This window comes from Lithobates pipiens, unplaced genomic scaffold (genome assembly GCF_037356315.1).
Source record: "Lithobates pipiens isolate NorthernLeopardFrog02 unplaced genomic scaffold, aLitPip1_a1.2 Scaffold_30, whole genome shotgun sequence".
Taxonomy (NCBI): Eukaryota; Metazoa; Chordata; class Amphibia; order Anura; family Ranidae; genus Lithobates; species Lithobates pipiens.
In genome coordinates this window covers 85,281,741-85,308,389 of record NW_027507791.1, presented here as the reverse complement: position 1 = coordinate 85,308,389, position 26,649 = coordinate 85,281,741, and the positions used below count along the sequence as shown (strand labels likewise).

Here is a 26,649-nt window from a genome sequence, read left to right as displayed (position 1 = left end):
CTGTATACTGCTGTTCTGAGTATATAGGGCCTGGGGGCCACACGTATTTCCTTTTTTTAATATGGGTACGGGGTTCCCCTTAATATGTGTACAAGACCCAAAGGGGCTGGTAATGGGCAGGGAGGGCTACCCATGCCATTTTTCTCAATGATTTTCAACCATATTGCAGGAACCAGATATAACATTAAAACCGCAAGCAGCTTTAAATGACGTTATTTCCGTTAAATGTCATTTTGTGCAGGGACTGTTCTAAACACTGGAAACACGTGGCACTTCACAGGCATACTACAGACACCCCCCAGGCACCATATTTATATACTTTTTATTTTTATTTTAATCGTCATTAAAATCAGTGCTCCCGCCAAAACGGCAGTTTTTAAACGTTTTTTTTGCAGTGACCCATGTCCCCTGGGGCAGGAGCCAGGTCCCCAAACCCTTTTTAGGACAGTATCTTGCATATTAGCCGTTAAAATTAACACTTTTAATTTCGAACGTTCGAGTCCCATAGACTTCAATGGGGTTCTAACGTTCGTACGAATTTGGGGTCCGTTCGAAAGTTCTGGTGCGAACCGAACCGGGGGGTGTTCGGCTCATCCCTACTCCCATTCATTTCAGTTTGACTTTTTACACTGGGGTGGTGCGGGACGTTAGGAAAAGTCCTGCAAGCAGCATCTTTTGGGCAGTTTGGGAGCGTTGTATACATCGCTCCCAAAATGCCCTGCTCATTGAAATGAATGGGCAGTGCTTCCAAAGCACAATTATGAACGTAGTGATGTACAAGAACGTACATGATATCTCCATTACGAACGCTAGTTTTACAAGACCAATCGCTTCCAGCTCACCCTTGATTCCGAGCATGCGTGAAACTCTTGTGCGACGGACTTGAGTACACACGATCGTAAAGTCCAACAGCAAAGTTCTGTTGGCGGAAAATTTGAGAACCTGCTAGCCAAAAAAATCTAAATCAAACCCTTTGTTATTTGTATTGGAAATAATGGCATATAAATTATTTTATTTAAAGAGATGCTTCTATTCCCCTTAGTTCCTTCGCCACCTTTTTGTTGGAGCCTTCGCTCACTCGCTCTATTATGCCGTGTACACACGATCGGATTTTCCGATGGGAAATGTCCGATGGAGCATACACACGGTCGGACTTTCAGCCAAGAAGCTCACGTCCAACATTTCCCATCGGAAACACAAATACAACACAATTAACAAAAGGTTTGATTTTTATTTTAGACAAAGCCATGCAAATCCTTCCCGTTATGCTCAATAGATCCTGATCTATTGTTGTATAGTTAGAAAAGCCCAATCTTACATAAGCATTTATTGCAACGTGCACACCGCTGTTTTATGCTTACTAGGCCTCATCGGTAGAAAATATGGAACACATAAATTCACATCATATGGGATGGAATTTGCACATTACCATACAGTAGAAAGAGTTCTCATTAGCTCAATATCCTACAGTAGGAACAGTTTAAAATATTAAATGTCAGTATGAGATTGATCATCCATCACTTTTCTATACAACAAAAAAATGAGCCTTCCATCATGCATTCACTAATATAGGGGGTAGTGAGGTTGTGGTGTTCCCCAGCTGCATGTTACTTGGGTGAGAACATGTGGATAACAAAACCTTGCGACATCTCTTCATAGGTTATTCACTCACCTTATCATACATCATGGACTCTATTGTCAAGCCCCATAAATCTGTGAAAGATGTCTTAAAACCCATCTCTTTTCTCTTGCTCAGTTCGGACTGGTAGAAAGCTAGTCTATCAAAGGAAAAGGCAGACATCTTGCTCTTGGTCACATTCCTGCGAACATCTTCTACTGTTTCAGTTTGATCTTTCTGTGACCAGTTGGCATCTGCATATAATTTACTCAGTGTCCTGTGTAAAAATGAAATCACCATCAGAAAATGATTTACAGTTTGTATCTATAAGGATTTGGAAGCTTTTGTAGCTTCAAAAAAAGCTATTCTGCAAGACGGGCTCAGGGCTGTTTCTATTGCCCCCCCACATTTCAACATGGTTACACTACTTAGATTAGTATATACTGTATATGGTGGGTACAGCCAGGTGTTTGTTATCAGCTGCAGACAGGAAGCCGCTACAAATCAACAACAGGCTGACATTGTGCACGGCCGTTTGCATGTAATCACACAAGTAGCGATTACATGCAGTAAGGGAACAATGGACAGCCCTGGACACAGACTGCTCATCTATCCTTCACTGCAGGTAATTGCTTCATGTGTGATCACATGTGAAGAGCTGGGGAGTCTGTCAGTGGCTGCAGAGCCATAGTTGCCCAGATAGCAAGCAAATGTGCTGCAAGTTTGAATATTGCTTGCTAAGCTATTGCTAATCTTGCCAGGCTTCACAAGTTTGTTGCATTATTACAGAAAGTCCACATTGCATGACTCCAGATCTAACATTCTGCAAGTCTGCTACAAGTTCTTGTTCAGTTATGTCGTGCAATAGTCATCCCACCACAGGGGTCACTGTGGGAATTTTTATGCTCTAGACTTGCAGCGCTCTTGCTGTAGACTCACCACTGCAACTTTGCTCTTGCTAGAGACTTGCCACGCAGTTTTGCTACAAATTGGAAAAGTGTCAACTTGTGCTTCAAGTGCTCTGAAAGTCTATAACTTGCCAGTGAAAATGTACAGCAAGTTAGCAGACTTACAATTCAACACTGCCACAAATTTGTGGCAAGTTATCCTTGCAATCTGGGTGGTTGCAAAAACCTGCCATACCTGCCAGAAAAATAAGTTGATCTGGGTCCTGGACAGCTGTGCAAAAAACACAGTAGCCAAATTTTTTTTGTAGTTTTGTATAGCATGGGGCATGATTAGCACCCCTATCAGGTATTTTAATCACTCTATTCAATCGCTCTATTTTTTAAATAGAAATCCAAGATTCTTACATGTACCACTGGAAATGCAGGTAAGGAAAAATTCTCCAACTGTTCTGGTGACTACTGTTTAAGTAGGACGTTACCCTCTGAACACGTGAGCCTCTAAATCTCAGGGATTTAACAGACAGGAGACCCCCACATCACAGGGATTCTACACACAGGAGAACCCCCTAAGTCACAGGTATTGTACACACAGGAATTCCCCAAGTCACTGGGATTCTGCCCCCAGGAGCTTCCCAAGTCATAGGGATTCTATAGACAAGAGCTACCCAAGTCACAGGGATTCTACAGACAGAAGCACCAAGTCACAGGAATTTTGCATGCAGGAGCCCCCAAGTCACAGGGATTCTACACATAGGAGCTTCCCAAGTCATCAGGATTCTACAGAACGGAGTCACACAAGTCACAATGATTCTACACATATAAGCCCCCAAGTTACAGGGATTCTACACATAGGAACACCCCTAGTCACAGGAATTCTACACATAGGAGCCCCCAAGTCACAGGGATTCTACAGAAAGGAACCACCCAAGTCACAGGGATTCCACACATATAAGTCCCCAAGTTACAGGGATTCTACAGGTAGGAGCACCCCAAGTCACATGGATTCTACACATAGGAGCCCCAAGTCACAGAGATTCTACACGTAGGAGCCTCTAACTCACAGTTATTCTGCATGCAGGAGCTATCCAAAGTACAAATATTCTACACATAGGAGCTCCGCAAGTGACGGAGTCACACAAGTCACAATGATTCTACACATATAAGCCCCCAAGTTACAGGGATTCTACACATAGGAACACCCCTAGTCACAGGAATTCTACACATAGGAGCCCCCAAGTCACAGGGATTCTACAGAAAGGAACCACCCAAGTCACAGGGATTCCACACATATAAGTCCCCAAGTTACAGGGATTCTACAGGTAGGAGCACCCCAAGTCACATGGATTCTACACATAGGAGCCCCAAGTCACAGAGATTCTACACATAGGAGCCTCTAACTCACAGGGATTCTGCATGCAGGAGCTATCCAAAGTACAAATATTCTACACATAGGAGCTCCGCAAGTCAAAGGGATTCTACAGAAAGGAGACACCCAAGTCTCAGAGATTTTACACATAGGAGCCCCCCAAGTTACAGGACGTCTACACACAGGAGCCCTCAAGTCACAGTGATTCTGCATGCAGGAGCCATCCAAAGTATGGGGATTCTACACATAGGAGCCCCCAAGTTACAGGGATTCTGCACACAGGAGCCCCCCAAGTGACAGGTATTCTACACCCAGGAGCCTTACCATGTGGATCCAGATGTTCCAGTGATGTAGGACACACAGTCCAAGAGATTCAGTTTCTTTAGTGCTATCAGGGAGCCAAGAAGTGAAACCATTGCTCTCACACCTCCACCTGTTGCTGCAATAGCAATCACAGGAACCTGTTCAAATGAAGAAACATCAGAACTGGCATTCACTCAGAATAAAAAAACATGTAAACATGTTTAAAATAATAATATATGGCAAAGTGAAAGGACACATGCTTAAAGCAGAACTTCAACAAAAATATCAGGATAAAAAATGAATAGTATGTTAAAAGATAAAATAACAAAACCAGCTTTTGCTTCAATATTCACCTTCCATACAGAGATTTCCCATGCAATACCTTTTTCTGCCACTAGATGTCTTCAGTCTGATGGGCAGCATCATTCAACTGACTTTCTCTGAAACCAGGTCACCCTGGACTCATCCCAGCCTGTTGCTGGTCAGTGAAAATGCAACATGATGTTCATATTTCTGTCATTCTGTTTTTTATTCCTATAAGCATGATTCTTTCAACATGGAATGACTGGCTACTTATTCTGCATCATCCTCTCTCAATCATGCCCTGCTGTACAAAGACTTTCTCAAGACTGATACCAGGTAACATTTAGATGAAGATCTATAGACTTTATTACTTCCTGAAACACTGACCTCGGACAGGTCAGGACATCTGCATTTGTTGCTGCATGCTTGTTCTGGGTCAGTGACTTAAAAAGGAATAAGGCCCGGTTTACACTGATCAGTTTTTCATCCATTTTTGCCTTACCAAAAGCAGAATCAAATGCATGACCACTAAACCCTATGGAGCTCTTCACACCAGTCAGCCGCATGCTGCATTTGTGATGCATGTTTTGTGTGGTAAAAAAAAAGCACCTCCCTATTTAAAGGAATGGAAAACACATCAGAAACACGGCAGAAACGTATCATAAATGCACCTACAGTTGTGTTTTTGAAGTCATGTGTTCTTTTTACACAGGTGCAAACCGCACCAGAAAGTGGCAAAAATGCATTCGCATTTTTACCGTGTTTTTGCAACAGAGCAGTGTGAAAGCAACCTATATTATTTTTTTTATTTTGGGGAATAGATACAACCGCTGTCAGATTTTTATTTGCAATCTTTGCCCCCAACGGTGAAGGATTAAATACTCTGCTAGGCTATTATTACTATCTGTGCCTTCCTGTCCCAGTGACAACTTTCCTCTCATTTCTTGTCCTGCTGTCACATGGATTGGAAATGAGACACGAGAAGAATGAAATTATTTCATCCCAGGTAACTTTTTTTTTTTTTTTATAATTAGGCTCCAATTTCACCAATCAGCTCTGCTTAGGTAAATGTTGCTTGTATAAAAAAAAAAAAAACTTGTAAGAAAACTTTCCTATATTGCCATGCAATGCTAGTGACACCCGCAAGCCACCTCCAGCAAGCAATCAGTGAATTGTCAATCCTCCCTTTATAGGCCAGGCTCTATATACTCCTTTTTATGGATCAAAATTGATTTATTTAGGAATTTTGACCAAATTTCAAATTCAAAAGTTGTATTTTAGTTGAAATCACATCCAAAATCCCTAAAATGGAGTAAACTCAAAAAGCCTGGCTTATGTAACTGATGGATTACTATGACTACTTTTGTTACTACATGGTTAATCCATTCTTGTACCCCTGGGAGATTTGTACTATTGGCTCTGACTGCTTTCAATAAAAATATGCTTGGAACAAAAAGCCCGGCTGATGCACCGGAGAGGGTGGTGGCCATTTTCAAATTTTTTGCTAGGGGTAATTTGGGGGCACCAGAGCATATCACAATGTTTACTCTCCTGTGCTGTGCGGTAAGTCTCAACATGTTATCAGACTCTTATCTTCTTAGCCCCTGTACACACGGTCGGAGATTTCCACAACCAAATCCGTCTGATTTTGCCCGTCGGATTTTGTCCATCGGATCTTGTCCGAAACTGTTGCATACACACGGTTGGACAAAGTTGGCAAAAAATCCGATCTTTCAGAATGTGATGACGTAATTTCGTTATGATGGGACTACATTCAGGCTAGTAGCCAATAGCTTTGATGTAGGAATTTGATCTGAGCATGCGTGGCACTTGGTCCGATCAAAATTCTCTACACATGATTGGAGTATGTCCGACAGGCCCAGTTGGTCGGGAAATATTTCCAACATGTTGGAAAATTGGGTCCGACGGATATTCCGACGGAATCAGTCCGATGCATACCACACACAGTCGGATTATCCGACGACACGGTCCGATAGGACACATTCCGACGGATTCTCCGACCGTGTGTACAAGGGCTTAGTATATGTGGATAATGCACACCTTGCTGCCTTCCAAAGACTGGTGGAGTCCAAATAAACTGAAAGTATAGAAGACCACAGAGGCGCGTAGGTCTAGCGCATTACCCTCAATACCAGTTTTTATTGAATAAAATAGAAGTGAATATATTTACAAACCAGTACTTGTGTCATAGCATTATCATAAAATCATCCGCTTGTCCATATGCGAAAATCTTGTAGTCACATTGGCTAATGTGTTTTCAGGTTTCCTTCTTCTTCAGAGACTTGTTTAGTTGTCTCCTAGTGTTGACAAGCAACTTTTCAGTCAGGATCAGTGCTTCCCTGTTTAGTGCTGCTGTTTAGCTTATTAGAGTATATTCATCTCTTTTTTATTCAATAAAAACATGTATTGAGGATAATGTTCTTTTATGCCCCGTACACACGATTGGAAATTCAGCCAGCAAAAGACCGATGAGAGCTTTTGGTCGGGAAATGCGACCGCGTGTATGCTCCATCTGACTTTTTCTTTACAAATTCCCGCCAGCAAAAGATTGAGAGCAGGTTCTCAATTTTTTTGGTTGGAAAAAGTTCTGATAAGAAATTCCGATCGTCTGTACAAATTCCGACGCACAAAATTCTTCCGCATGCTCAAAAACAATTTGGTGCATGCTCGGAGGCATTGAACTTAATTTTCTTGGCTCGTCATAGTGTTGTACGTCACCGCGTTCTTGACGGTCGAAAGTTCCGAGATCTTTTGTGTGACCATGTGTATGCAAGCCAAGCTTGAGCGGAATTCCGTCGGAAAAACCATCCAAGTTTTTTTCGTTTGTGTGTATGGGGCATTATGCTTTCAATTTGGGGGCATCACCAGGCATGCAAAGAAACATGGGAAGGTTTTCTTAAGTTTAAAGTGGAGTTCCACCCAAAAGAGGAAGCTCTGCTTATTTGCCTCCTCCCCCCTCCGCTGCCACATTTGGCACCTTTCGGTGGAGGAGTAGATACCTGGTTTTGACAGGTACTCACTCCCACTTACAGCTGACTTTGCCATGGCAAACTCATCCGGAAGTTTGGGCCCCCTCCTCCTCCCCACGGCCACAGTAGAGAACCCGCAGTGAAGCCCTTACCCATAATGGCAGCAGCAACACCCGAGAGCCGACTGAAAAATCGGCTCAGGTGAAGACACCGCTGGATTCATGGACCGGTAAGTATCTTAATATTAAAAGTCAGCAGCTACAGTATTAGTAGTTGCTGACTTATTTTTTTCTGAAGGAGTCTGGAGCTCCACTTGAATACGAAATTAGAGCCCAATTCATGTGTTATTTCACTGAAATATTTCCTCTCATCTCTAGAAGTGAAGTGAATTCTCCCCAATGAGGCCATGGGCAGCAATAAAAAGAAAAGAAAAATCAGAACAGAAGGATGAGTAATTTCAGTATGGAGTTATTTTCCAGCACTTCAGACCCAAAGTCCAGAGTGCTGAAAAAGCTGTTCTATGATGTCACACCATCCTCCCACTTTCTGTAATTTGTATGAATGGCTTTGATTTGGGCCATGAAATTCAAACCTAATAGCAGATCACACCATTTCAATATTGTATAAATCCAACATAAGTAAAATGAGAAGCCCATGTGAGGTCACCGCCCTATGCCTATAATGATGTATATATGCTGGGATCACATGGGGGAACCTCCTACCACAAAAAAAATGTTTTCTACAAGTAAGAAAAGTAGCCCTTATTGAGCTAATTAAATAAATAACTTTGAAATTGCAGTCAGTCATATGATGACTTGCCATAGAAAAATCGTCCTTAGGCCTGGTTCACGCCTCTACATTTTTAGTGCGTTTTCAGTTTTGCAGAAACACACTACAGTCCATTTAACCTGGTTTCCACATCTGTGCATTTTATGGAAAGGGCCAGGGACTTTTTTCAGTTTTTTGGTTCTATAGAGTTCAATGGATCAAAAATGTGTCTTGAAAAACCCAAAATGCACCTGCAATATGCAAACTGCAACCTGCATAGGTGTGAATCAGGCCTCAAACATGATTCCAATTTGCACATAAAGCTACCCATACCAATGGTGTTGCCCATTACTAAGCAGGTGCTGTCTGGTATGTTAGGAGCAGAATATTTTTTTATGGATATCTGCCTACCTCATGCTCTTGCAGGTCTCGATCAAGATTCAAAACTTTCTTTAATGCGTCAGCAACAATCTTTTTCCTCTTTGAGCGGAAAATAATTTCTTCATCACAGATCCCAAACCCCAGACGGATGTTCGTCTTATCTGTGCTAGAAAGGGAAAGAGTACACATGTATCAAACAGCAGAACCAGAGTAACAACTCCAGTTGATTTGACAACTCAAAAGCACAGAATGTCAGTAATCCTTGTGGAATGGAGCTGGGACAGACCATGCTATAACATTATATTTAGATGTGAATTCAATACAAATACAATTCAATACATAAGTATCTAAACCCGAAACCCAAAAATGCTTTTGGCAGCTTACCAGTCTATAGATGTGGTAGCTACATTATTTTCCTTTTGCTAGGCTTATTTTTATTTATTTTTTATTGTCACCTAGTGATCCTGCCAGTATCACATTTCCTGTCCTAGGAGGTACAGTGGTGTCACCCTAGTCTGCTCTCCTGATTTGGACTACAAACACCTCCTCCTCTATTCATCTCTATTACATGGGAAGTTGGTGTAATGTACTTCACAGAAGTAGATAACTTTTTTTGAGATATGTTAGTGCACATTTACAAAGAAACTGAACTTTTGGCAAGGTCAACGGGTATTTTTTGTGCTTGCAGAAAATGTTCTTAGCCTGCAAAAAAAAAAAAAGAAAAAAAGAAGAAAACGAATGTAGCCACCACATCTAAGGACTGGCAAACTGCAATGTATTACATTTGTACCCAAATACTCAGGTGCATAACTCACAGCCCAACTGGGGGGAAAAAGGAAGCTGCTTAGCGATTGCTGCTTTTCCAGAAACTCATAAACCAATGAGATCAGAGGAAAAACACAATAAAAGTAGGGATAGTGCTGAACCCTGTAACAACAAGGCCTGGGGAATGCCCAGGAAAAATCCAAGCCTACTTACCATCAGCTCGCAGACAACCAAATTGACCTGTCTAACAGTACGTTAAAAACAGGGGTTTAGTCCGCACGCATTTGCAAACGCATGCGTAAGCCACAGAGCCTTGTCAAGGCACCCTTGTATCTGTGGTCCTAACACTAAAGTATGATGTATGTAAGTATGGTTCTGCTGTTCAATTTGGTTGTCTGCGAGCTGGTGGTAAGTAGGCTTGGATTTTTCCTGGGCATTCCCCAGGCCTTGTTGTTACCTGATTAAGCCTTCCAATGCCACTTACTGCTATAGCCAGCTATAGATGAGGGCGGTGGCGAGTTTATTCATAGTGCTGAACTCTGGCAGAATCATAACGCTGATCTCCAGATGAGTAAAAAGCATGTCTATTTACTGTTAAAAAAAATCCATGGCATACAGTTAACCAGAAACATCCCATAAACAGTGGTTCTGGCCCAAGTAGATTACTTGGAGGAGACCTTATGAGTGACAGGATGACTCCAGGAACACCACAGAGGCACTGGCTGGGCTGGTAGGGTAAACCACACTGTGGGACTCCAATAAGGTTGTAATCCAGTTGTATGATGCCAAAGGACTAGGGTGGAGGTCCTGCGACCAGCGAGGGAGCCGACATCAGTGGTCCTGGTGTACCTGGTTGGCTTTGCTGGTCACATGACCTCCATCCTAGTCTTTTGGAACCATCCAGCTGCATTAAAACCCTATTGTAGTCCCACGGTGTGTTTCACCCTAAAAGCCCGACCAGTTCCTTTGTGGTTTTCCTGGAGTCATACTGTCACTCGTAAGGTCTCCTCCTACAAGTAATCCACTGTTTATGGGATTTTCCTGGTTAACTGTTTGCCTTGGATTTTTTAACAATAAATAGATATGCTTTACTCATTTGGATATCAGTGTTATGACTCTGCCGAGGTTCAGTGCTTTTCTTTTATTGTGTCATGTATTACATTTACACACTTTGAGTTGAATATCCTTTAAAAAGAACAAGCTGATACAAAAATATATACTATCATTGCTGACTTGTCTTTTTAAAACCCTTGCTGAATGGCTGTCATGTTGATCCAATAGGATTGATACTTTTATACCAGAGCGATAGCTCCACAGCAAGCATGCATATCAAGGGTTTATGTAGTAAAAATACGGTGCTATAACCCAATAAGTTAAGGAGATCATCTAGAGCTGTTGGGTGCAGGATGAGCAGTCGCACGGTTGCAAACACAATAATAGAAGATGATCCGCAACTACGCACATGCTCTTAAAAGTCTTCAGATTTATTAATACTCCATAAGAAACACAAACTTGTTGTGAACAAGGCTGACAAGGCTTAAACGCATTAACATCTGCTGTATGAACACTTGTGATGTCACAGTTCCTAAACAGATGTTCAGGTCATGCAAAAACATGACTAGAGGACATCCAAGGGAATAATCCAATTACCTTTGTGATTTGCTGCAAGGTTGAATACATTAAATATTATAACTTTTTCATGTTAATTGATTAATTGGTGTACAGCGCTTTACACAACATACATTTTAGATCCTAATTTTGTACAATATGTCCTTGTCCCTTGGGTGTTTTCCTATCATGTACAGTAATAAAAAATTGCAATTGTGGTAAGATAAATTTATGACAGTCAGCCGAATAACATCAGCATTTCGAAACACTGTACACTAAACACTGTACACCCTTTGGGAAACTGCTGTGCTAATCCTTTGAAAGAACAAATACATTTTTGCAGGCGAAAATAAAGAACCCGTCACACAACATTTTATTGTGCAATAACCGTGTATAGTTTGTATTGGGAGAACAGCTTAGATGACCATTAAGCCAGTTTGAAATTACTGGTCTGATATTCTATTCATACACTCAACACTTGTGAAGAAAAAGTAGCCTTCACAGTTTTGGAAACATTTTTATGGTCAGTTTCCTGCTAAGTCTACTACACACAGTGCAACGCTAGAGCAGAAGAACCTTGAATTGGACACCCTCTGAGGCCACAGTTTACATCAAGAGCTTGAAAACACCAAATAAACTCAAAATCTTTATTGAAAATGATTGTAGAATGTTGGCAACAAGTGTCCCAGTTCTCCAATAAGAACTACAATTACAGTTTAGTTCCTGAGAATATAATTTAAATTTTGTCTCTCATTTGGGCTTTAAATTAAATGAGGATTTTGGCCATCATTTGAGTGTTCTCATGCGACCCAGAATCAGTTGACAGTGGGCTAAAGCCTACTGTCAGCTATCACAGAGCCACTCCAGGCTCTAGAAGGATTCCGACTATAATGTTGGAATTGACAGTTGGCTCTGGCTCTCAGCATGCTGCTGACACCCAAAGCCAGCTGTGCCCACCCCCTTTTCAGCCCGGAACTCCAGTGAGTGACAGTCACCGTTCTCTGCCCAAACAGACTGAGAACTCAGTGTTCAGTTCTGTGATTACTCAGTTCTTGGGCCTAGAGCCGACATGGCACAGCTGCAGCATCACACCGATGCTTTTTTTTCTCAGGGAGTAGGTGTAGGAACCCTCCACTTTCAAGTCACCCTTCGTCTCTGCCTCCTACCCATCTCTGAGCACTTTCCCTTGGTTCCACCCCCTACAGAACCAAGTATCATTTTGTGCTACTCAGTAATTTCTATGGTATTTGTTAATAACAAGAAAGATACTGTAGTAAAACAAATCCCTTGCAATGAACAACAAAAGACCTCACCCCAGCAACAATATACTCCATCCCAGCAACAATAGAGCCCCCAGCAACAATATACTCCATCCCAGCAACAATATATCCCCTACACAACAATAGTCTTATCCTCAGCAACAATAGACCCCCTAGAGGCAATAACAGATTTCTTAGCACCCAGCAACAATAGACCTCTCCCCCAACAGTTGATCCCACCCAGCAACAATTGACCCCCCCCCCTCCCAGCAAGATAAGACACCTCCCCCCACCAGCAACAGTAGACTTGCCAATCAACAATAGACCCATACAACGCTGGCGGGGCACATTGCTCCCATGTGCGTCTCGCTCAGTAAACCCCCTACCCTCCCCCCCCTTTTGGGGTTGAGGGGAGCAGCTGGCATTCATCTTTCGAACCCCGACTCCTGGTTTGAGGACGGGGTTGCCGCCTGCTCTCCCCTTCCCCTGAGGGATCACGGCAGATTGCTGCGTGACATACTAACTGTTCCCAATGGTTTAATGTTAGAAATGATTCTTAGACGCTTCAGATTGTCTTTTCTACTCCAGTTTCTCTTTCTTCCCTCTGTCTCCTCCCTCCCCTCTTACTCCCCCCCCCCCCCCCCCCCCCCAGGTGGCTTGCGTGGAATTTTAAGCCTAAAGGTAACACTGTGCTGATGATATGGCTTCGATAAAAATTTCCTCATATAATGTGAGGGGCCTACATGTTGCCACAAAAAGACACCAGATTACCCGTGAATTGAAAAAAACTGCATACTCAATTGCCTTTCTTCAAGAGACGCACTTGACGCATACAACATCGGTCAAGTTGACCTCCCCCCAATTTCCGCAATGGTATTACAGCCTGTCGGATACGAATAAAGCGAAGGGAGTGGCCATAGGCTTCAGCAGCAGGGTTCCCTTCCGTCTTGTTGAAATGCTAGCGGATGATCATGGTCGATATCTTTTTTTAAAGGGATTTCTGGGCAATACACGCTGCACCTTGGCTAACGTGTATTGCCCTAACAGGCACCAACCTACCTTCCTTTCCCAGATTCTCTCTAAATTAGCCCACTTCGCCGAGGGTTTAACTATCCTAGCGGGTGACATTAATATACCTCTTGACCCCATCATGGACACCTCCCAAGGCCGTTCCCACATACCATTTAAAAGACTTAAACGCAGGCTGATCGAGCTACAATTGATCGATGTCTGGTGTATACTCCACCCCAAAGACAGGGATTACTCTCACTTTTCTAAAACACACCAATCATACTCGCGCATTGACAATATCTTTTTAGATCACCATCATCTCCAACTTCTGCAGTCCGCTCATATAGGTACAGCCACTATATCTGATCATGCGTCGGTATCAATGTGCATGACCATGCCCTCCTTAGCACAACGCTCCAATAATTGGAAGCTCAATGACTCTCTCCTCTCTACCGAGGTTGAAGTATCTGAGTTAGCCTCGCACATGAAACAGTATTTCGCCGAAAATACTTCTCCCAAGTCCTCCCCCTCGGTTGTGTGGGAAGCTCACAAGGCTACCATGCGGGGACGACTCATCGAACTGGGATCTAGGAAGAAGAGGGAGCATGGTCGGTAGATTGAGCAGGTCATTGGTCAAATTGCAGAATTGGACAAGCAGCATAAACTTACCCTACACATGGCTCATTTACAAGCCCTCACCCTGAAACGGGAGGAATTAAATACCCTCCTTGACCTAGACACTAACAGGAAATTCCGGCGCTTCACTCAGTCGTTGTATGAGTGGGGAAATAAACCCGGTAGGCAACTGGCGAGATCCCTCAAGGCAAAACAAACCAGGTCTTTCATCCCCAAAATAAAACTTCCCAATGGCACTTTAGTACATGCTACTCCCCACATAGCCGCGGCTTTTAGCAACGGCCTCGCTCACTCCGGGGGAAAAACGCAATCGCATACAGGCTTATTTAAGAGAGGCCAATTTGCCCGCGTTATCTGCTTCCGCACTTCAGGCCCTAGAAGAGGACCTTACGGTGGAGGAATTCCGGGCAGCCCTAAAGTCATCTCCCGCGGGAAAGGCCCCTGGCCCTGACGGGTACACTGTCTGCTATTATAACACGTTTAGTGACATTCTACTCCCCCACCTCACAGCTTACTCCAACTCTATATCTCGCAAATCCTGTCTGCGCACGGAATCTCTCGAGGCCCACATAACAGTCATACCTAAACCAGGTAAAGACTCCACAGCATGCAGCAGCTACAGGCCAATCTCCCTGCTTAATGTGGATGTCAAGTTATACTCCAAGGTCCTGGCTAATCGGCTACTTCCCTTAATACCTAGCTGGATTTCTAAGGATCATACTGGCTTCCTACCTGGTAGGGAAGCCAGGGATAATTCCCTCCGGACCATATCCCTGATTCAATACGTTCAACGGTGCTCCCAGCCCACCCTACTTGTTTCTACGGATGCCGAAAAGGCGTTCGATAGGGTGGACTGGGATTACCTCAAAACGACTCTGCATCACCTAGGTCTTGGCCCTAAAATGTTCTACCGCATAACCTCACTTTACTCCACTCCCACAGCTCGTGTCCGCATAAATGGCTCTCTGAGTGACTCATTCTCTCTGCACAACGGGGACCAGACAGCTGCCCCTTATCCCCGCTCCTATTTGCTCTCACCCTCGAACCCTTCCTGTCCACAATTAGACATAACATTAATATCCATGGGGTTCAGGTAGGTCCCACGACCCATAAATATGCAGCATATGCTGATGACATTTTATTTTTTGTCCAACAGGCCCGTATTTCCCTCCCTAATCTGATGTCGGCCCTCTCTACCTACCAAAACCTCTCCAACTTTAAAATTAACTTTTCTAAATCGGAAATTCTAAACATTAATCTCCCCAGACGAGAAGCAGATCTAATACGACCCCTCTTCCCTTTTAAATGGGTTCAGCGTAATATGAAATACCTAGGAATCAACCTTACACCAAATATTCACTCCCTTTTTCGATATAACTACCTCCCACTACTGAACAATATCAGAGAAGACCTGAGAAAATGGAAGAAACTTTCACACTCCTGGCTAGGGAGGGTTAACGTTATTAAAATGAACATATTGCCCAGAGTCTTATTCCTATTCCAAATGATCCCCATGGGGGTACCCATAGGTTTTTTTACAACGCTACAGACCATGATCTCCCGCTATGTTTGGAGGAACAGTCATCCCAGAGTATCTAGGGACGTTTTATACCGTGCCAAAGATGCTGGGGGCCTGGCCCTACCAAACTTTAGGATGTATTACCATGCAGTTATACTCTCTAGGATAGCAGACTGGAAGTACGCTGCTAACGCCAAGCTGTGGGTGGCCATGGAACACTTTTTATGTGGGGCAGACCTCAAGGTTACACCGTGGATCCCTCGTATTCACAGACATCTTGGTACTGAAACCTCCTCGCTTATTTCCTCCACCTTTGCTGTTTGGGACAACTTACACAAACAGTTCTCCTGGTCTTGCAACTCCCCTCTAATGCCACTTCTTCACCATCGATACTTTCTACCAGGACTACTAGATCCAGGCTTTCATGCCTGGTCCTCTGATGGGTCCCTGATGCTACACCAGGTCCTCCGGAACACTGCCACTAAGCCTTTGTCAGAAATACTCGGCGCCAAGCCGATTACATTCCTGGACAAGTGGAGGTATGCTCAATTACAGTGCTTCCTGCGGGCCCTGCCCCGACCACTGAGAGGTCCCCGAGACTCTAAATGAAATTGAGGTAGTGTTTTACCCCAAGGATCCTCCCTTGCATTGCATTTCGTTGTTCTATAAGGCCCTCATCAGTCTCCTCCATAACTCATTCCCGCCCTATCTGGCCACATGGGAGGAAGATTTAGGCGCCAGTCTCACAGACCTACAAAAAAGGAAGGTGCTACAACTAACCCAGGTCTCATCCATTGCCTCACAAATGGCTGAAGTTAACTACAAATTGCTCACCAGATGGCACTACACCCCAGCGAAGTTACACCGGATGTTCCCTGACAACTCCCCGCTATGCTGGAGGAACTGTGGGTTCAAGGCCACTCATACACACATCTGGTGGTCATGCCCCCTTATCAAGCCTTTCTGGTCTAGTGTCATCCAGATTATTCAACGTATTTCTGGCACCCTCCTCCCTAATGAACCTTGAACCATTCTCTTCCATGCTACTACAGATCCTGTGGGCGAGTACAAGCGCTCCATCATCCCCCACCTGCTGAACACAGCTAAGGCACTAATACCTGCCCTGTGGGGCCAACCCAAGATCCTGTCACTGAAAAGTTGGATGCATAAAATTGCGGCAGTTCACCTCATGGAGGACATTACTCATACCAATAAGAATACCTCACAAAAAACCCTTTTGACTTGGTCTTGTTGGAGGGAATTTACCTCCACTACATTCTACAAAGATATCTTAGCACAACACCACTGAGCAGCGCAGGCTAAGCCTCTACATGTTACCACGCAAGCCACCGTACCCTCACCCTCTCTCTCCCCTCCTTGACCCTCCTCTTCTTCTCTTTCCCCCCCTTTACACTCTCTTGCCTCTTTCTGTTATTTAATTACATTTCTCAGTTTCTGTGATAGACAACATGATACCCGGTCCTTGAATCAGTGCTGTGCACTTTGCTCATACTCTCTAGAATGTTTTTTTTTTTCACTGGCACTTCCGTTATTGCTTTACTGTGTTTGCTCCAAGATGCTCTGATGCTAATTGATAATTCTGTCCCCTGGTATATGGGACTGGGCGCTGTATGTGGATTTTACAGTATATGTTTGTTGTTTATCTTTAATAACCATTTATTAAACAAAAAAAAAACAAAAAAAAACAATAGACCCATACACAAAAGTATATCCCTACCAGCGACAATAGATCCCCCCAGAAGCCAGCATCAATAGACCCTTCAGCACACCTTGCCATTACATACAGTCAGTGCTGGAGGTGCCAGAACTGCATTCCCCCAGGTTCCCTCTGAATAAAAGCCCTGCCCATACACCTCCTTATGAAAATGCCACCTGCTTGGCTGTCATGCTATAGTATGGTTAAGTCCTTGAAAAGGAAAGAATATGAATGCCAGGAGTCCTGACCTCCCTCTGACTTCCCTAGTCTGTAGATGTGTTGTGGTGAGCCTCTTATAAAATGAAGCAATTGGATGAGCATGAAAACAGAAGGAGAGCAGCAATGCCAATGACAGTCTCTGTATTTGATACAATAAAGACTTATTTTTAGGACAAACAGTTAAAATAAAAGGAATAATTCATCAGAATGAGTACAATGAGTTTCATTTTATACTTTACCAATCTTTAGCTTTGAGTTTCACTTCCAATGGTCTGGCCTAAAGAAGGAAATAGAAATAAAAGGTTGAGAAGACTTGTTCAATGTACTCAAGTTTTGTAGCTTAAAACAACTTTTAACAGTACCCCCAGGCCCCCACCACCTTTCCTCCCTATTTTATAGTACGATTTACATACAACATTTATCAAAGGGCTGCCACGCACTTTAGTGCTTCAATCAAACCAATATGACTGGCTGAAGGTAATGTTTTTCTCTGAACTGTAACAGGTAGGTGTTAGCTGCAAACACTCAGCCACGTGTTCCCTACTGCTTTTCATTTCCCAGTGCTCACAGTAATCAGTGAAAAGCATTACATTTTATACGAACACAGCTTTACAGAGTCACAGATGAGCCACAGAGGAAGACAGGACCTACAGTGCAACTCTCCACTGCTACTTCTAGCTCCTCTTCTGTGCTGTAATCATCCTTATGGATGTACTAGGACATTGGTGCTGAAACTGTGGCCGTCCAGCAGTTGCGAAATTACAAGTCCCATGAAGCATTGCACGGTTTACAGGTACAAGCATGACTTCCAAAGGCAGAGGCATGATGGGACTTGTAGTTGTGCAACAGCTGGAGGGCCACAGGTTAATCACCCATGTACTAGGTGATGCCCTAAAAAAAAAAAAAAATATATATATATATATATATATATATATATATATTACCAAAAGTACTGTGCCTTTACACGCATATGAACTTTAATGGCATCCAAGTCTTAGTCCATGGGGTTCAATATTGAGTTGACCCACCCTTTGCAGCTATAACAGCTTCAACTCTTCTAGGAAGGCTGTTCCCAAGGCTTGGGAGTGTGTCTATGGGAATGTTTGACCATTCTTCCAGAAGAGCATTTGTGAGGTCAGCCACTGATGTGGACAAGAAGGCCAGGCTCATATTAATTTAGGTGTGCTAGGTGTTCTATCAGGTTAAGGGCAGGACTCTGTGCAGGCCAGTCAAGTGCCTCCTCCCCAAACTCGCTCATCCATGTCTTTATGGACCTTGGAGGAGGGGGAATTATGGTGTGGGGTTGTTTTTCAGGGGTTAGCCTTGGCCTTTTAGTTCCAGTGAAGGGAACTCTTAAGGCATCAGCATACCAAGACATTTTGGACAATTTCATGCTCCCAACTTTAAGGGAACAGTTTGGAGATGGCCCCTTTCTGTTCCAATACTTTTGGTAATACAGTGTGTGTGCACACACATATATATATATATATATATATATATATATATATATATATATATATATATATATGGAACATTACAGAGGTAAAAATACAAGTCTTTGTAGTGTACTCAATTGTGTATCAGACTTGTGTATCAGCATTAGCATATGCAGTTGTTAACAGCAACTTACTGTAATTAATTTTACCAGATAAATCGGTAAACTATAAGTACTCTGTTACACTATTTTATATCTAGTTGGTTTCAAATTACAGTTGATATGACCCATTTGTAACTCTGAGCAAAAAAGGTATATTATTAGTCAGAATAGAGTATGAACTCATCATTGCATGCTGCTGACACAGGGATGTTTATCAATCAGATTGGCATAATAGTTGCATACGAGGTCCAGAGCTGGGACAAGCGGTGGGCAGGAGAGGCGGCTGTGGGCGCTGTGGTATCATGTGAGGTGTCGGGCACCGGCATTTGTGCTGGAAGGTGGAATTTATGGGGAGGCATTGTTGGAAACTTGTTGGAAATATTTCCCGACCAACTGGGCCGATCGGACATACTCCGATCATGTGTAGAGAATTTTGATCGGACCAAGTGCCACGCATGCTCATATCAAATTCCTACATCAAAGCTATTGGCTACTAGCCTGAATATAGTCCCATCGTAACGACATTACGTCATCACGTTCTGAAAGATCGGATTTTTCGACAACTTTGTCCGACCGTGTGTATGCAACAGTTTCGACTGACAAAATCCGTCGGATTTGGTAGTCGAAATCTCCGACCGTGTATACAGGGGCTAAGACAGAGGTTTCTGGCATCGAAAATATTATTGGTTTAGGAAAACAAATGGCTGTGCAGTTTTTTTGTGGACTCTGTTGATATAGGGTGCATTGCAAATTAAAACACAGTCTGATTTTAAGGGGACCTGTCAGGATAGACAAGACATTCTAACAATTTCCTTCAAAACATCCAGAAAAGTGCAATCAGGAGCTGAACATAGCAGAGGCAAAACAAACAATCTAGTCTGGTCATTGGAGCTCCTCATATTATTAGTCTATGCATATTTATTTAGGGTGGGGGGGCACCAAAGTTGTGTGAGCACTGGAAAATAAACTAAGTAGGGAGCCAACATGGACTAACCTTAGGCCTCCAGAGTCTTCGAGGTTTAAGGAAGATCATTGGTGACCAGCAACTTGAGGTGCTTTCAGCCTCAGTTTGGCTCAAAGCTGAAGATCCTCCTGGCTAAAAGTATGGGGAGAATAAGACAAGCTGGGATCTGCTAAATGAATATTGAATGCTCCATCTCTACAGATAAGAGTTAAGGCACATGGGCATTTTAATTAATTTAATAATTATTTAAAAAATAAATTAGAGAGTGGACCCAGTCTGATTACTGGGCTCTCCATATAGTAACAGAGTGGGACTAAACATTTATCTTATTGTGTTTTACATTGCCTTGGTGAAATAAACCAATAAATGTGAATATTATGTCTCTTATTATCCACAGTACAACATCATGTTTGAGCAGCTCTTATAAGTTGGCCCCTCAGTGCTGCTATATAAAGAGCTATGAAGGGTTGTTAGGAGCAAGGTCGACAAAATCTCAAAACTTTTACTAATGTTCATGTGCCAGGACTCTTATAACAATAGCATTACGGACAAATTTACAAACTTAACCAGAACTTACCCCCTTTCCTCCCTAATTAAAATAATAGAATACTACACTCCTGTCTGTTGCTCTTGGACATATAAAAGAGAGCAGGCAGCCGTATCTTGTTCTTTGCTGTTACATTTGAAAATGTGTAAGAGCCCTAAGCTCTCTCATCACGCACCTACTAGAATTGAAAGGGGCCATTTTTTCGGCACTAATGCTCAAGATGTAAAAAATAAAATAAAAACATTTTTCCATTTTTAGTATGGTAAACATGAAGGATTGCATGTGCATATTTCATATTCACCTATCGATGGCCAGAAGGTGGCTCTCTAGGCTCCTTGTCAAATGTTTTCCAGGCTGATCTTGCCTGCTTTACTGAAAACAACCTGCTGTTCACCTTAATCTCAATTTAAATAGCCAATCCCAATTTATTTCCCCCTCTCTGGTCTGTAGGGTTTCATATAGACTTTCAATTATAGAAAGACTAGAGACAGTCTGAAGGCAAACCACTTCTACCATGAACTGTTGTTTAAAAAAACAAAACACATAGTGCTCTTTGAATCCAATACCATGATTGTGGTCCCCACGAATAAGTATTTTTACGACGAAACGTACGTAGGGAGGCAGACGTGCTGACGTCATTGCGATGCAGCATAGGGGTGGACGGGCGGTTGCATGCTGGCCGACATTTTTTATGAGCTTTTTTACTGCTTCGTATTTAAGTGCAATTTTACATTTTATTTAATATTTGTTATACGGAATTATGTTATGGTAAGTCTTCTTTCCATTTCTCTGGGACCTCGATTGTTGGCTGATTGTTTCACCTGCTGAGGTTGATGCTCCCGGCCTGTCTCGTTCAATAAGAGAGCCAATTGTGACCATGGATTGAGGAAGTGTTGCAGAGGTTTATTACAGGCATGATATCGCTTGTCTTTTGGTAAGCGCATAGTTTGTGTGGTGGCGGTCACGATCATCTGTGTTTTTTCTGTCTGCACGGAAGATTTATTTATCTATTTATTTATTCTTTATTATTATTTATTAATTTTTATGAATTTTCACGGGGTTATGTATATAAGTGTTTATTAATTTTTCACTGGACTATCTTTCATTACTTCACTGGATTATTTTGTCATTTATTAATTCATTGTTGTTATCCACACTTGTTATCGATTTATATTAATTCACATAGATTGCATTGTTAATAAATTTTAGTTCATTTTGAGGGGTTGATATGTACTTGTTCAATACTATTATGGTAACTAGTAATTTCTAGTTGTTATCACTTTATTGATACACATTATTTAATTTGTGTGCGCAGCTTTTTCTTTTGTTAATTTATTGTGATTGCATATATCTTGTAAAATTGAGCTGCAGCTAATTTATTTAGTTTTATTTTGGTTATAGTGCGGTAATTATTTTTCTTTTAATCCAATACCATGATTGTAGCTTACTCAATATGTACTTGTAAAATAAATATATCAAGTAAATAAAACAAAGATGTTAAAAAAATGTAAAAAATAGGAAGACAAAGTTGAACAAAAACTATTAAAATGCAGAGCAACAATGTGTGATTGTCTTCCAGTGGTTGTCTTACCACTGAGTGTTACAGTGTAGGGGAATACAGGAGGATAATAACAGAGACTTGGGTATTTTGTCAGGTATAAAAAAACACAAGGAAAAATAGTTTAAAGTATTCATAACTAGGGCAGGTTTCCCTGTAGCCCTACACAGCTTACAATCGTATTATTATCTTATCGTATCTTATGGTAAAATTAATGTAAAACCATCATTGATTAAATTTCAACTTTTAGATAAAGTGGTGAGGGGTAAGATTATGTTAACTTCTTATTGCTTATTGCTGTCTGTGTCCCCACTGGGGGATAGTCACCAGCTCCAATATGTCTTGTGTCTCTTGTTAGCATAACAAAAAGAGATGGTCGGTCACTAGAGAAAGAGGTAATGGAAAATTCAACAATGGGTAAAGCTGTTAGTAAGGGAATTCCCCTCACTTCGGGGAAATTTCCTCTCATTACCTGTTGCACCTCTGTCACAGGAACTAGAGTTAAATCTCCCTAATGGAACACAGACCACAAAAACTACCCAGACAATCAACCTTTTCTTACGCTACAGAAAACAAAAACAAAAAAAGGATTGGCCATAGGAACAGTAAATGTTCTTATTAAAAAATATGCATGCCTATCCTGATGTACGGTATCCTAAAGACCATCAGGAATATTCTATAGCAAAGGAGTAAGTGTGGTGATGTTGCCACAAACATCATGCAGGTGAAGTGGCTATATTATATTATTGAAGGACAGATTTAAATCCCTCTAGTACCCTATAACAGTGGTCATCAACCCTGTCCTCAGGGCCCACTAACAGGCCAAATTTGCAAGATAACTGAAATACATCACAGTTGATATCATTTGCTGCTCAGTGATTGCAGTATTCTACTCTACATCTCGCCAAGGTAATACATAAAACCTGGCCTGTTAGTGGGCCCCAAGGACAAGGTTCATGATTACTGCCCTATAAAATAGATTTTGTATATTTTCTCCATCCCCTAGGTGTTCTGGTTTTCTCCCACATTGCAAAAAGGAAATAGCAAGCTAACAGCCTAAAAACACCAGCTGAGAGAATGACTTACACCTCTGTTGAGAAATTTATGGATGAATTTCTCCACAGTGTTTGTGTCACAGAGGTCAGTTATGGCTTGTTTTAAAATGGAATCAAAGTAAATGAAAATATGCTAGAAGTTAGTGTTTTGGAGCAGAAGGGGCATTAAAAGTCTCTTCTGCCTAAAAACATCATCCACATCATCAATTTTACTAATATTAGGGTGGCAAAAAATCAGAGTCCCCTTTTACATCAGAGTCCCCACCAGATTCTACCTTTACATTAGGGTCCCCATCAGAGTCCTCATTGGAGCCCCTTTGCATCAGAGTTCCCTCTTAAATAGGAGGGGTAGTTGAAGCAGAGGCCATAGGCAGCCTCTACTGACCTTAATCTGTGAACAATAAAGACACACCACTGACCCTAGATGCAGGCTAGATAAAATCTTGTTTCGGGCTGTGTATGGCCTGAAGACCAGAGTTTAGAGTCCTCTGGTGTAGGGCAATTCCTCCCCTCCAATAGAGAACCCAGGAGAAGATTCCAGCCACTATAGATGGAGGGACCTGAGGGAGTGCAGACTTATATCACTGCAGGACACACTATTAAATGGTGTTTTGTGATGTATACCACCAACATCCCCGGGCAGGCAAGTAAAGCCCCACTTTACAGCACATTTAATGCATGTTAAAAATGTCCATAGTCTATAGCCTGGCCAGATTCACATAGGGTGTAAAGCTGACAGTAAGTTTGTAAAAATAATAAAAAATAATCACTATAAACAGTAAACTAAAGCATTATAAAAACATATTTTAGGCAAAACCCTAAAATAATGTATTCTGGTAGTAGCATTCTGGTAGTCCTTACAATTACAGAATGGCTACTGAAGGTTCTAAAGGAAGCTGAGGAGTGGAGGCACCAGTGTGCAAATACCTACATCAAGTGCCAAAATATTTAGGCTTTGTGGTTAGATTTCATCTCCTCAGACATGTATAAACAATTAATACAGTGATTATAGGCATTAACTCAGATGAGTATTGATCCTTTTTCTTTTAATTATGTGACTGGTCCACGAGGGAACAGCTAGGATGCTTTTGATCCCGGTGGTTTTTCTTGGGAACTGAGAGGGATATTTTGCTCTCTCCACTCCCCTTAGTTGTGTATATCCCAGTATTTCTCTGTATCTCCATTCTCCATACCCCTTTCCTGGCCCCATCTCCCTTATTTCTTTACCCTTTCCCTCTACCTTACATTCCCTATGGCTGGTCCTACAATTTAAGGTGTGCTTTCAGCATTATTTTGTAAATCTGTTGATGAAGTAGTAAACCCTTTCATGTGGATTGCTTGCCTTTAGAATTATTGTGTAATAGATGATCCTGAAATCTTATGTTGAGAATGTTTGTCCTTTCTTATCTTTTGGAATAAATAAAGATTTTACAAACAATAATACTAAATAATGAGGAGACCGGTTACAATTATGAAATAATTATAACTGGCCTGCCTATTATTTTTGCAACATGTGGCAATGTATGAAAAATGGTTACCTTTTAATTAGTTACTTAAAAATAATTATAGCTGGTCTCCCTATTATTTGTATTATTGCAACATACAACAATGTACATGCAATGATTAACGCCTTTCACCAATATGATTTATCTCCTTTCCCTATTATGAGTGTTGAATTAAATGTAACATAAATACATTACATCACACAAGAAAATTCCGAGATTACATTTCCGTGTAATTAAATTTAATTATTTCCTTTAGTGTTTAGTGTCATGGAAATAGTTTTCAAATTATATGAAATAACCTTTGTTAATCTCTGATAAGAAATCTAAAATTACAGCAAACATCTGACTGATAATAGCTCATGATCAATGCCAGAATATTTTTAATTATTGAGTACCTGTCATCCACAGGTTACTTGCTAATGCAGGCAAACCAATCATTCTTGGAATGACTAGTTAGCCCTCATTCTCACCTGAGCATTTTGAAATGCATTTCCAGAAACACTTCAACGCTCAACATCAACTTTACATGTTATTTTATTTTGCCCATTCACATCTGCGCAATATGCTCAACTCTAAAAAATAAGTACAGGAGCACCTTTGAGGCATAATCACACATTTAGGATGTCAAAGGGAGCACCTGAAAAAAATGTTCTCACCCCCACCATTTTTCCACCCATTCTATAATCTGTCAATAGTTATTAGGGGTAAAATAATTTTCCTGTTCTCGCTCCACCATTTAAAAAAATGTATTGATACTGGGCAAGTGTAATGACGTCATGTCCTTCATCTCGTGCATGGGCTGTATGGCACCACATGTATCTGTTGAAAAATAAAAACCTTCTCCAAAATATCACTAGATCTCAGGGAGAAATCCCCCCCCCACCCACCCGCCCACCACCAAATGAATAGCATTTCGTACAACACATGTGCGAAATGAATGCTTTAGGTCATACACTTTCTCTCCCACATGTGCAGTAAATCAGTACTGTGAGATCCTGCAAGATCTTGCAGTGTAGGTGAGAATGTAGCATAAATGGTATATATGGGAACCAAATTTGCTGGGTTGGGCACCTATAAGCAGGGACATTGTGGGACTGTATAAATGTATATATTATGAAACAATCAGGCCATGCCCACACAAGCATTCAGTCCCAAATGTTGCACATCAAGACATTTTGAGATGCCCGGAAGGCACAGGGGCATCATGGAGCCCTGTTGCCAGCAGCCTGGTAAAGTCTATGACAGGTTGAAATAGGAAGTGGCTGAATGCTGTACTAAGTGGTACTCACCTTTATTGCTGTATGCTTCCATTAATGTATGCAGCCCTGAACATACAATTCCTGATTTATGGGTGTACATCCTTGAAAGCATACAGCGGAGCTGATCCCTGCACCTGTGCCACTTGGGGCATGAAAAAAACAGGATGTGATGCACATGGGCCTAATGGCTGGTGTGCATGTGGCCTAACAAAACAACTGAACAGCCATTGGAACAGAAGGAGGATAATAACATTCAAATCGTCACAACTAAGTCTTGTGAATCACACTGATCATCATGACAAATCAATGCAACATCTAAAGCTGAACTGCTATATAACTTGCATGTCTCATAGTTAAAGCTTTGTAGTTTTCAAGCTGATACAGAATAATACTGATAAGACTGAACAGCATGCTAGCTTACTAGAGCGTCATACTACTCAGTGCAGGATTGTGAACACCTGAAGAACAAGGGAAGAGAGATTTCCCCACAGCAACCAATCATGCCCCACTACTCATAGTTCAGTGCAGGTTGAATCTGACTGGTGGTTGTGCGGCACTACAAAATTCTATGTCGCGTCGGATATTACACTGCTCAGCCATAACTTTATGACCACCCACCTATTATTGATTAGGTTCCCGCTGTGTTACCAAAACAGCCCAGACCCATTGAGGCATGGACATCACTAGACCTCTGAAGGTATGCTGTGGTATCTGCCACCAAACCATCAGTAACATATCCTTTAAGTCCTGTAAGTTGTGAGGTGGGGCCTCCATGGATTGAACTTCCTTTTCT

General features: G+C 41.9%; 1 protein-coding gene across 1 annotated transcript in view; it reads right to left on the bottom strand.

The window, feature by feature from the left end:
- The window catches only part of LOC143943041 (cytosolic phospholipase A2 delta-like), a 92,707-nt gene that overhangs the window by 24,062 nt on the left and 41,996 nt on the right, over positions 1-26,649 (bottom strand). The window contains exons 9-12 of the mRNA XM_077464536.1: positions 17,611-17,648; positions 8,668-8,803; positions 4,217-4,353; positions 1,673-1,895 (exon numbers count right to left, since the gene is read on the bottom strand). Of these exons, the coding sequence (XP_077320662.1) occupies positions 1,673-1,895; positions 4,217-4,353; positions 8,668-8,803; positions 17,611-17,648 (534 nt within the window). The remainder of the gene's footprint in view (positions 1-1,672; positions 1,896-4,216; positions 4,354-8,667; positions 8,804-17,610; positions 17,649-26,649) is intronic.